General features: G+C 51.7%; 1 protein-coding gene across 2 annotated transcripts; it reads left to right on the top strand.

Moving 5' to 3' along the window:
* The first annotated feature begins 4,777 nt into the window (after positions 1-4,777).
* On the top strand, positions 4,778-12,641 carry SLC35C1 (solute carrier family 35 member C1). Of its 2 annotated transcripts, XM_075280781.1 has the most exons (3): positions 4,778-4,845; positions 7,491-8,005; positions 9,733-12,641. In XM_075280781.1, the coding sequence occupies exons 2-3, from the start codon at positions 7,519-7,521 to the stop codon at positions 10,290-10,292; spliced, it is 1,047 nt and encodes a 348-aa protein (XP_075136882.1). In that variant the 5' UTR covers positions 4,778-4,845; positions 7,491-7,518; the 3' UTR covers positions 10,293-12,641. The 2 variants fall into 2 exon arrangements, with proteins under 2 accessions (XP_075136882.1, XP_075136881.1); XM_075280780.1 differs by lacking the exon at positions 4,778-4,845 and having other exon boundaries at positions 7,395-8,005.
* Positions 12,642-12,892: the final 251 nt, after the last annotated feature.

Below are 12,892 nucleotides of genomic sequence, written 5' to 3'. Positions count from 1 at the left end.
GGGGGCCATCACATAGGATAGTCGGTCCCCCCTGGTAGTGATATGTACAGGACACACTGCCCCCCTGCTGGTGAGATGATGTGGGGGGTGTCACATAGGACAGTTGGTTCCCCCTAGTAGTGATATGTACAGGACACACTGCCCCCCTGCTGGTGAGATGATGTGGGGGCCATCACATGGGACAGTCGGTCCCCCCTAGTAGTGATATGTACAGGACACACTGCCCCCTGCTGGTGTGATGATGTGGGGGCCATTACATAGGACAGTCGGTCCCCACTAGTAGTGATATGTACAGGACGCACTGCTCCCTGCTGGTGTGATGATGTGGGGGCCATCACATAGGACAGTCGGTCCCCACTAGTAGTGATATGTACAGGACACACTGCTCCCTGCTGGTGAGATGATGTGGGGGCCATCACATAGGACAGTCGGTCCCCACTAGTAGTGATATGTACAGGACGCACTGCTCCCTGCTGGTGAGATGATGTGGGGGCCATCACATAGGACAGTCGGTCCCCCCTAGTAGTGATATGTACAGGACACACTGCCCCCTGCTGGTGAGATGATGTGGGGCCATCACATAGGACAGTCGGTCCCCCCCTAGTAGTGATATGTACAGGACACACTGCCCCCTGCTGGTATGGGGGGCTAACACATAGGACAGTCGGTCCCCCCTAGTAGTGATATGTACAGGACACACTGCCCCCTGCTGGTGTGATGATGTGGGGGCCATTACATAGGACAGTCAGTCCCCACTAGTAGTGATATGTACAGGACGCACTGCTCCCTGCTGGTATGGGGATGGGGGGCTAACACATAGGACAGTCGGTCCCCCCTAGTAGTGATATGTACAGGACACACTGCCCCCTGCTGGTGTGATGATGTGGGGGCCATTACATAGGACAGTCGGTCCCCACTAGTAGTGATATGTACAGGACACACTGCTCCCTGCTGGTGAGATGATGTGGGGGCCATCACATAGGACAGTCGGTCCTCCCTAGTAGTGATATGTACAGGACACACTGCTCCCTGCTGGTGAGATGATGTGGGGCCATCACATAGGACAGTCGGTCCTCCCTAGTAGTGATATGTACAGGACACACTGCCTCCTGCTGGTGAGATGATGTGGGGGCCATTACATAGGACAGTCGGTCCCCACTAGTAGTGATATGTACAGGACGCACTGCTCCCTGCTGGTGTGAGGATGTGGGGGCCATCACATAGGACAGTCGGTCCTCCCTAGTAGTGTTATGTACAGGACACACTGCTCCCTGCTGGTGAGATGATGTGGGGCCATCACATAGGACAGTCGGTCCCCCCTAGTAGTGATATGTACAGGACACACTGCTCCCTGCTGGTGAGATGATGTGGGGGGTGTCACATAGGACAGTCAGTCCCCCCTAGAAGTGATATGTACAGGACGCACTGCCTCCTGCTGGCTGAGGAGAGTAACCTGCTGATTAGTTGATGATCTACAGATGGGTTTGCTCTTCCTTTGCTGTGACTGACATCAGGTAATTTGCATACTTTTTCCCAGGGTGCATTAGCGCCAGTCCTTTGCTCTCCCTGCACCTGCTGTGTGCCTTCAGTGAGATCCGGCGCCCCCGTACCTCTGAAGCAGACTCTGCCTCCTGCTCTTCATATTTACTACATTTTGCACCCTCTGAGTTTTGCTTCATCTCCCGCACACACTTTATACACTTGTCATCTATCCCAGAATGTCCTAAACATGGGGGCGACCTCCCAGACTGGATCAAAGCCAGACATGCAGGGTAGTCTGAGAGCTCTGGGTGCAGATGTGCCCCTGAAATGTTACCCCGGGGTATCTGAGCTCGCAGGGTCAGCACAGTTGCACACTCGGTCTCTAGGTTCGTGTACACACCTCTATTTACCCAAGAGGACAATTACTGAAGACGTTTTACAGCCCTGGTCATAACCCGGATCCATTAGGGAAGGAAATCAAATGTCCTCCCTTTATCCACTGCCCTGACAGTCCATCAGATGGCGGCGACTACTTTACCTGCAATCTGGCAACAGACAGGGTAGAAAAGTCCTGACATTCCCCAAACCAGGGGTAAATATTGCAGCCATTGGGTCGGAGCAGATTTGCAGATTTGCTCCCTGTGCACACTCAGCACACCTGCACAAAGACTCCTGGAACATTCAGACCTTGGAAAGTCAACTCAGCCGGACTCTTATGAGACAAGCAGGATGAAGGGTCGTAGGTCAGTGCCACAAGTCACATGATGCCTACATATAAGGTGGCGGTGCCCGTAACGTGGTCAGAGGTACCACTAGATCCAGAAACCCCCCAGGCCAGGGTGAGGCTCATGAAGATACGACATGGCGACAATGAGAAGACATTGCTTACTTGTTTATCTGCCCAAACCCATAAGTGCAGCCCCCGACCCCCCCTCCATTGTAGCCGATACCACCACAGCCGCTTCATATTGACTATAAACATACAGGGGGCCTGAGTCACATTACACCCCTATATACCCCCTCTATACTCCCTATATACCTCATATATAGCCCATATATACCCCCTATATACCCCACACTTGGTTACATCTCTTTTCTTCATTCACAGAAATCATCTTTTAACCCTTCTATCCCTGGAAGGATTCTTACTGTGCAGCATTTTTTCCACTTCTGCCTAAAACTTTTACACGGTACTGCAGATGTAAATCCCAGCCATGTTGTCGCCCGTCGCATCCTACATCACACGTGCTGCGGTATATTAGGTCTGATATGACATTTACATGGTGACGACTTTGGTTGCCCTTTGTGTTTCGCGCCTGAGACGTCGCTGTGACATTTCTACGAGTCTCCGCCTTCACTTCTTTCCTCCGTTATTCTAATTTTAGCTCTTAAAATAGTTAATTAAGGTCTGAGATGCAAATGAAGGATGTCGTAAACAAGCCCCTCCCCCCAGGTCTCCTGCATTAGGTGGGTCCTTCATGTCTTCCATGTACTATTAGTATATAGAAGCGAGGTCATGTGCAGAGGGTATACAGGTGTGTGGTCTGCTCTCCACAATGGCGCCCCCTATGGCCTCTGCTCCTGTATGTAGGAGATGATACAAGTCTAGTCTGAACCCTCCGATACAGAATATGTGATGAGTGAGCAGCGTGAAAACATAACTGAGCGCAACGTACAGAAGGCAAGGGCCAGTAATGACCCCCGACCCCCATAACACAGGACGGATACAAAACAGACATTACCAAGTAATCGGGCGCGCTCCTCACACGGCCATGTGTCAGGGTATATAGTGAGAAGGTGACAGGCAGGTGCTGGACAGTGGTATACGTCCGCCAGGTTCCTTACCTATATATGCTGATCAGACAATCCGGGGGCGGCTTCGGAGGGTTTTCCCAGTCCGGTGTCCGCTCCAGGTATTCGATGTCTCTCAGCCCAGGTGTGAGCGCTCAGTGCTGGGCCAGAAAAGTCTGAAGAACCTGCGAGAGACACGAGAGGTCTGAGCCCAAATCTCATGGACTGGGGAGAAGACACTGCCTGCTGGATTCCCAAGTGCCTGGTAGTAAGTCCCATATAGTGACCTATATACCCTCGTATAGTGTACATATACCGTCATATAGTGACCTATACACCATCATATAGTGATGTATATATACCCTCGTACAGTGATATATATACCGTCATATAGTGATATATATACCCTCATAGAGTGACGGAAGTTAAGGCTGTATTTTGGTTCTATCTTGGCTTTGCCCTGTGTCCTCGCCTCGCGCAGCACCGCACCATGTGAACAGATCACAAAAAAGTTCCGCTACCCATATGGTGTCAGCCAAAGGACTGGGGCAATAGAAGAATCAAATCAAAAAAGCTTTATTGGCACGTCCAAATAGACATTTGGCATTACCAAAGCGGAGAGAGTGGGGGGTTGGGATGTACAGGGGTGGATGGCTGATTAGAGGGGGCAGTATTGGAGTATAACAGTTCTTGGGGTCTCCTCTTCCCCTCATTTGGTGGCCACATATTGGGGTGGGGAGTTTCTGGACTCCTCGGTCACTCTCCCTGTGGGCGCTGTATTGTGGTGGTGGTCGCTGTTCAGTGCCGCACCCAGTAGGGCGCCATATATAGAGGTCGCCATGTAGTGACTAATGGGATTATACACCAGGATCAATATGGAAACCAAGAACCTCATGGTCAGCAGTGAAGAATTAGCTGAGAAGTTGAGATCAATGTATAAGATTGGGATGTGCGGGGCTTGGATAAAATACATATATACACACCTGTCAGACGTATGTTATATTATGTTGCAGTTCATCGTATGTTATATCATGTTGCGGTACAATGTATATTATATTATATTGCGGTACATTGTATAGTCACCTGACAGACGTGTTATATCATGTTGCGGTACATTGTATGTTATATTATATTGCGGTACATTGTATATTATATTATATTGCGGTACAATGTATATTCACCTGACAGACATGTTATATCATGTTGCGGTATATTGTATGTTATATTATATTGCGGTACATTGCATATTCACATGTCAGTTGTGTTTTCTCATCTTACTTTTGTACAATTTGCTTTTAGTATTTTTCTCCAGCCCAATATATGAGATGACGTGAACTTTACATGGAGCTGAATGACGGGCGGGTGTGGGGCGGCTATACATAGCTCTATTCATGTGTAACCTGTTCACCAGGCTGAGTGCATTGTGTCAGGACATAGTTGACACGTTGGGGCGGGCAGGTAGGGCGTCACTATCTGCTGCTGTTCCTGGTGTGACGTTGCAGGTGAGGAGCTGGAGCGCTGGCAGTCACTTGTGGTGGGCGCACCTGGGGCAGACTGAACGCCAGATTGCAGGTAGGAAGGAATGGCGGGGCCGCCTGAGCCGTGCACTACAGTCAGTGTATCATGGACAGAGGAGGCGGTACTCTCATACATGTCAGTACTATAAGCGGGTGAACTGAGACGTCAAGTCACTGGGCACAACCTGGCGGAGGAGAGGGCAGACGTCCCGCAAGGTGTGAACAGTGCTCGAAGCTGTCATTGTCCAAATGGTCATGTCAAAGGATATACATAGTGGTATATACCCAGCTGAGGGATACATAGTGGTATATACCCAGCTGAGGGATACATAGTGGTATATACCCGGCTGAGAGATACATAGTGGTATATACCCGGCCGAGAGATACATAGTGGTATATACCCGGCCGAGAGATACATAGTGGTATATACCCGGCCGAGAGATACATAGTGGTATATACCCGGCTGAGAGATACATAGTGGTATATACCCAGCTGAGAGATACATAGTGGTATATACCCAGCTGAGAGATACATAGTGGTATATACCCGGCCGAGAGATACATAGTGGTATATACCCGGCTGAGAGATACATAGTGGTATATACCCGGCTGAGGGATACATAGTGGTGTATACCCGGCTGAGGGATACATAGTGGTATATACCCAGCTGAGGGATACATAGTGGTATATACCCGGCTCAGAGATAAATAGTGGTATATACCCAGCTTAGATACCCCTCTATCCACCCCTGGATGTGCCACTAATAAATACAGCGCCAGTCCCTTCTCTAAAGGACAGGAGGCTTCTCAATGGAGAGCTGATGCTGGGGGTTGTAGTACAATGAATGGTGGCCGCTGTATTTGCCAGGTTTATGAATGGTTTCATGTCTCTTTATAAAGATCAGGGCTGGAGAAGTGCAAAAGTGTCACCTTATAGGAGAGGGCGGCAGGGATTAGTGAGCGGCACCTGGGCGACTACATGTACCAGGCCTGCGCACGGCGTACAGAGGTTTAGAACCAGTTTCCACATAACAGTAATATCATTCAGAAGGGATCGCTCCTTCCAAGGGTCTCACACAAAATGGGGTTGGAAGGTTGAGGAGGTGATTGGGATGGGCATTGAAGATGGAGCAGGTGGGGGCATTGAAGATGGAGCAGGTGGGGGCATTGAAGATGGAGCAGGTGGGGGCATTGAAGATGGAGCACATGGGGGCATTGAAGATGGAGCAGGTGGGGGCATTGAAGATGGAGCAGGTGGGGGCATTGAAGATGGAGCAGGTGGGGGCATTGAAGATGGAGCAGGTGGGGGCATTGAAGATGGAGCAGGTGGGGGTATAGCTCTCCTCCTCCCCGGAGCCCACACAATATTGGTGGCAGACAATGACTGGGGGGGATATTAGAAGGTTGCACCAAGTCCTGGGGATCTCCAGTAAAACCAGTTGCACCAGGATGTCTGGAATCGCTGCGATCACTTTTGGGGCAAATAAAATCTAATATATGACGATGTTATGAACCGTTCCTTACCTCTCCAGCCATTCCTGTCTTATCACTATGGCGCTCCTCAGCGCTCCTCGTTTTCAGCAATGACGGGCCTGACTACCTCACATGACCACGCAGGGCAGTGAATGGCTTTTAGGAGTCGGTTTTTGAGGTGTTTTCCACCTGAAAAAATCAATGGGAGGCGGAAAATCTACCTGGCGTTTTTTGAGGCAGTTTTTGTCAATTCCACTTCAAAGAACGCTAGCGGGTTTTCCGCCTCCCATTGACTTTGATTTTTTTTCAGGATTTTTAAGAATGGACATGTCGCTTCTATTTTCTGTTAGCGGAAAAAAATTAGCCGCAGATTACGTAGGACTGTACGGGGAGGAGTTTTTTGGAGGAGGATTTAGAGGTGGATTCTGCCTCAAATTCCTGACCAACAAACTCTGTGAACCTAAGGCTCCATTCACACGGAGGACAATGGTGACGAATTCCAGCGCTGACTACAATGGCTTCCTTTTTCTGCCTGCAGATTCCTCTCCATTTCCCCCGTGTGACTGGACCCTGAGACGATCTATCGCCTCCCAATCCTCTCACACAGCGGAGGCCGAGCCTTGGATTTCTGCGGCGGGCCTGCACATGTGAATAGCCTCCTACACAGTCCTGCGGTTTCCATGGTGATTCAGTCGCAGAATCGTACATCGTCCATTGAAAACAATATTTGGGATGGTTTTTGGAAAGTGTTTTGAGGCGGACACTCACATTGCGCTGTGTGACCATGCCCTTATGGGGGCGCTCTCTGGTTTGCGCTGTTCAGAGGGGCCCTTCTTGGCTGACATTACCCTGGGGGGATTTTGTTTTGGCTGTCACTGTTACACTCTCTCTCTCCCTCCTGTCACCCTGGGGCGCCTCCTCTTCTCAGCCATCACATACTGGGACGGTATATATACAGTATTATATAGCAATCCCCTTATAGGCCTCCAACAAAATGGCCGCTCCGTCCTATCCAGGCGACAGTTTGCTTCCCGTGACGTCACTGGCAGGCGCCGGCCCCAGAAGTCTGGTTGTTGTGGGCGGGTGTGAGGCTGGCGGCAGTGTAGGAGGAGCGGGCGCCCCCTGGTGGCCGGAGCGGTGAGGTCTCTCGTGCAGCTGTCACCCTGCTTGCTGCCGGTTTCCTCCTCATGTCCTGCCGCCCTGACCTTGTCTTTGTTCATCATGCACAGGACCCTGAAGCGCTCCAGCATCCTGAGGATGGCGCTGTCTGGAGATGGGGGCCTGGAGAAGGAGGCTAGGGAGCCATTCATGGTGAGGGCCCTGAAGATCGCCCTGGTGGTCCTGCTCTACTGGTTCATCTCCATCACCATGGTGTTCCTGAACAAGTACCTGCTGGACAGCCCCTCGCTGAAGCTGGAGACGCCGCTCTTCGTCACCTTCTACCAGTGCCTGGTGACGGTGGTGCTGTGTAAGCTGCTCAGCCTGCTCTCCCTGCTGGTGCCCGGAGACTTCATGGAGTTCCCCTCCGTCCGCTTTGACCTGAAAGTTCTGCGCAGCGTCCTGCCCCTGTCCCTGGTCTTCATCGGGATGATCACCTTCAATAACCTGTGCCTGAAGTATTTGGGGGTCGCCTTCTACACGGTGGGCCGCTGCCTCAGCACCGTCTTCAATGTCCTCCTCTCCTACGTCCTGCTCAAGCAGACCACCTCAATGTACGCCCTGATGTCCTGCGGAGTCATCTTAGGTAAGACCCCCCCCTCTGACCACGACGTCACCCTTAAAGGGATTGTACACTATTATGTCATACGAAGCCCCGGGCAGAGAGGCCCCTGCTAATATCTGGCCTGAGGGACCCCAAGTCAAGAGGTGGAGTGTGTGCGCCCCCTCTGTACAGGTATAAGGGTGATGGGGGCCCCTCCGTACAGGTATAAGGGTGATGGGGGCCCCTTTGTACAGGTATAAGGGTGATGGGGGCCCCTCCGTACAGGTATAAGGGTGATGGGGGCCCCTCCGTACAGGTGTAAGGGTGATGGGGGGCCCCTCTGTACAGGTGTAAGGGTGATCGGGCCCCTCCGTACAGGTATAAGGGTGATGGGGGCCCCTCCGTACAGGTATAATGGTGATGGGGGCCCCTCCGTACAGGTATAAGGGTGATGGGGGCCCCTCCGTACAGGTATAAGGGTGATGGGGGGCCCCTCCGTACAGGTATAAGGGTGATGGGGGGCCCCTCCGTACAGGTATAAGGGTGATGGGGGCCCCTCCGTACAGGTATAAGGGTGATGGGGGCCCCTCCGTACAGGTATAAGGGTGATGGGGGCCCCTCCGTACAGGTATAAGGGTGATGGGGGCCCCTCCGTACAGGTATAAGGGTGATGGGGGCCCCTTCGTACAGGTATAAGGGTGATGGGGGCCCCTCCGTACAGGTATAAGGGTGATGGGGGCCCCTCCGTACAGGTGTAAGGGTGATGGGGGCCCCTCTGTACAGGTGTAAGGGTGATCGGGCCCCTCCGTACAGATGTAAGTGTGATGGCGGCCCCTCAGTCAGTATGACGGGGGACTGATGAGGACAACTACCTGTCACAGCTGAAGGTTTGTTACTGTGTGCGCTGTAGATGATGCCGCGGTTTCCTGTATCAGCCCAGACTGTGTATTCAATGAACTAGATACAACTGTAGCAAACTCTCAGCTGTGTTGGTCATGCATGTCTTACAAGAGCCCCGTCACCCAGCTGTCCTAGACTCCTGAGAGGTAAACCGACATGATAATGCAACAAACCCTGACCCTTCTACGCTACTACATGTCCAGATATTAGTTAAAGGGGTGTTCTGATTACAAGTTGGGTAGACTGGGGGAAGGGCTGGTGTCAGGGGTGTCCTCCCACCAATCAAGAGAATGGGGGGCCTGTCTCCTGATCGGTGGGGGTCCCAAAGGTTAATGGCACGCCCCTTTAAGCACACTAGGAAAGCTGGGTGTCCTCCCGTCTGTATGGACTCAGCTTCTCTATTGCAGGCCCATAGAGCTGAATGACAGGGCAGTTGATCTACACAACCCCCGGGGGGCGCTCAGGAGCAGCAGTCAGGCTAATTCTAAATGGGAAGGGGGGAATTGGGGTCCCTGTTTTATGATTCCCCTTTTGGTCCCGCCAATACCACACACATCTGCTGTACTGTCATTGGGGTTAAAGGGGTTTCAGCCTAATTAGTTGATGACCTCACCTAACGATGACGTCATACAGCTGCTCTGCAGGACTCCAGTGTCAGATCTGCCTAAAGATGGCTCATCACTTAATAAATCCTAATATAGCCCTTTAATTGGTGGTACTGCCCCTTTAAGGGTGGGGTATACATGACCATTTACTGTTTGGAATCTGGGAGAACCGGTCGCATGACATCATCATCTGGGTCTCCATAGGGGTGTTGTGCAGATTTTTCGGTCTTGCGGTTTGTTCTGATCTTTGTGTTTCCCCCGCAGGTGGCTTCTGGCTGGGCATAGACCAGGAGGGGGCGCAGGGGACGCTGTCCTGGGCTGGCATATTCTTTGGCGTCCTGGCCAGTTTATGCGTCTCCTTGAACGCCATTTACACCAAGAAGGTTCTCCCGGCGGTGGACGGCAGCATCTGGCGCCTGACCTTCTACAACAACGTCAACGCCTGCTTCCTCTTCTTACCCCTGCTGCTGGTATTTGGGGAGCTGCGCACCCTCAGTGCCTTTGATCAGCTCTACTCCTCCTACTTCTGGGGCATGATGACCCTCGGGGGGGTCTTTGGCTTTGCTATTGGTTATGTGACGGGGATGCAGATTAAATTCACCAGCCCTCTCACCCACAACATATCCGGCACGGCCAAGGCCTGCGCCCAAACCGTCCTGGCCGTGTCTTACTATCAGCAGAGCAAGAGCTTCTTGTGGTGGACGAGCAACGTGATGGTGCTCGGGGGCTCCTTCTGCTACACCTGGGTGAAGGGTCTGGAGATGAAGAAGACGCAGGAACAGAACGTGCAAACCAACGAGGAGAAGAGCGTCTCCGGAGTGTGATGGAGGACGTGGCCCGGACTGATGGGTGTGGGCTCTGCCGTCACCTTCACTGGGGTCTTGTACATGAGGCCATGTCTGGGGCTGCGGCGGCCATGCTGTAGGATGTCTGTAGTCTAAACCCATCGTATATAGTATAATGGAGGGGCTACTACCAATATGGCTGCTCTTACAGCGCCCACACCTCTTGATACCCAGCTTTCCTACACTCCTGAAGAGTTAATCTGTCTCATTTGATTGTGCTGATCCTCCTGGGCTTGGACTAAGCCAAACCTTCTTTATTCCTCACAAATTTTGTGACTGTGACGATCACAAGAAATCAGCCCGGTTTCGTTTCTTGTGACCGTCTTGTCACGTTGCGGCAGCTTGTAAGTCACAGCAGGACGGTTTCTCTCATTCCGATGTTGGCGCCGCTGCTGCGTTATATTCTGTGACGTGGGTCGGGGCCAAAATCTCCATGTAGATTGTCTTAATGCAGGTTTACGGTTCAGGAGTCCAGAAAAGCTGGGTTATATTCAATATGGCTGCCACTAAGGAGACTGAAACAAATGGCCAACTATGTAATGTCTGGTGAATACTTTACAGCAGTTCTGCTTTCTGGCTAATAGAAGGGGCGGGTTTACTTCCCACCCCCTCCCCTGTATGATGGGTTAACTTCTATTAACATTCAGATTTGCCATTCAGTACTCAAGGAAAGTTAGGTGACGCCCAGTCAGTGTTATCAGGGGACCAGGCTGGTCGTTGCGCAGCTTCACCAGACGCCGTTTGTTAGAAGGTTTTTACAATTTGACAAATCTCTGAAGATATTCACATTTATTGTTGGTGGGTTGTACAGGGTTAGATGAACATGGCTGCTCTCCTCCCATAACAGCGCCACCTCTGCCTGCAGGATGTGTCTGGTACTGCGGCTCAGCCCCGTCACTTTAACTGCTTCCCTACTGCGCATTGAAGTTATACATCTGGGCACTCAGTGGTTAACTCTGCGAGGACCTCCCTCTACTGGGGCGTAACCGCCTGTGACTGGGGCGTAACCGCCTGTGACTGGGGCGTAACCGCCTGTACTAGTGGGGTGTAACGGCCTGGGGCATAACCGCCTGTACTAGTGGGGCGTAACCGCCTGTGACTGGGGCGTAACCGCCTGTGACTGGGGCGTAACCGCCTGTACTAGTGGGGTGTAACGGCCTGGGGCATAACCGCCTGTACTAGTGGGGTGTAACCGCCTGTGACTGGGGCGTAGCCGCCTGTACTAGTGGGGCGTAACGGCCTGTGACTGGTGGGGAGTAACCGCCTGTACTAGTGGGGCTTGGCAAAAAATTTTTGTTAAAATGAACCCTATTCGTCTATTATATCCATACGTGGGGACATGATGGGTTAAAAAAAAAAAAAAGACAGGTTTTAGCCCCGCCCCAGTCACCGCCACTGACCGGTTTTAGCCCCGCCCCCACAGTGACGGCCACTGACCGGTTTTAGCCCCGCCCCCAGTCGCCGCCATGTCTTCCCCAGAGCGGTTCTGTGGAGATTTTTAGTAGCTTTTTGTGCTATTATGAATATTTATTTATCTGGATATCAGGAATAATAATTCTATTACGGTAAATCCCGCTTTATCACCAAAACGCATAACATCCAGTCATAACGTGATTGATTAAAGGGCGGGGCTGCAGTACCTGACTCCTCCCATGGCCAGGGATGGCGCTGTTTCCTCCTGGCGGCCGGTTACGTAGCAGATTTTTGGCCGTCGTACGGGTTGACGCGAATCGTTTCTATCATGTTTACAATTTTCCGGAATCTTCTGGTTTTCTGATTTCCTAAAATGATATAAAGAGATTTTATTACTTTTTGTAACTTATGCGTTGCTTCTATTTGTATAAACTTTATTTGTTCTGATTGTCCGCACGTGAATTACTGTATTATGAGGGGACGCCTATGGGCGAGGCGGCGGAAAGGAAACCGGGCTTGTCCGTAGCAACCAATCACAGCTCAACTCTCATGTCATGTCCTGCCCTGGATAAATGAAAGCTGAGCCCTGATTGGTTGCTATGGGAAACACTGACTGTGTCCTTGGCAGCCAATCACAGTCAGTCCTGGTGTCTGAGGCCTAAGATGGCAGATTTAGGAGGAGGCCTAAGTGTCCCCTGTGGACTGTTACATGTCCTGCGACCAGGGACAGATGCCGGGGGGCGCTGGGTGGCGCGGTTACAGCGGGGGGCGTCACGAGCGGGGTCCTGTGACCACTTTGAGGTGTGATGGCTTCCCGCGCCGCTGCCCTTGTCCACAGTGGTAAAACTTCCGTCCGTTGCGTCGTCTCCAGTGTGATCAGTAACCCGGGTGCGGAGCTGTCGCCGCCGTTCTCGTGTATGAGGCGATTCTTATTTATGACACTTTTATAACGTAATAAATTCCAATCTTTGTGTTTTGTGACTTTTTTCCATTCCTATAGTAAAAGTGCGAGGCGTCAGTGTTGTGCGGGTTACACAAGTGGATGGGTGTGTAAAGCAGGGCGGACCGGTTACTTGGCATCAGGCGACCGTCTCTGATTGCGATAGTCCCATTAGGTGATGGCTCCCTGACTGCTGTACACTCCTTATGGCGGTTTACGCCGAATT

This window comes from Leptodactylus fuscus, chromosome 7 (genome assembly GCF_031893055.1).
Source record: "Leptodactylus fuscus isolate aLepFus1 chromosome 7, aLepFus1.hap2, whole genome shotgun sequence".
Taxonomy (NCBI): domain Eukaryota; kingdom Metazoa; phylum Chordata; class Amphibia; order Anura; family Leptodactylidae; genus Leptodactylus; species Leptodactylus fuscus.
Note: the sequence above shows the minus strand (reverse complement) of the source record. Positions and strands in the feature narration are given on the sequence as shown.

Bases quoted from the DNA above. Each gene is read 5' to 3' on its own strand.
- SLC35C1 (XM_075280780.1), top strand. From the start codon at position 7,483: ATGCACAGGACCCTGAAGCGCTCCAGCATCCTGAGGATGGCGCTGTCT. The intron at 8,006-9,732 runs GTAAGACCCCCC...TTTCCCCCGCAG, and splicing joins GTCCTGCGGAGTCATCTTAG to GTGGCTTCTGGCTGGGCATA.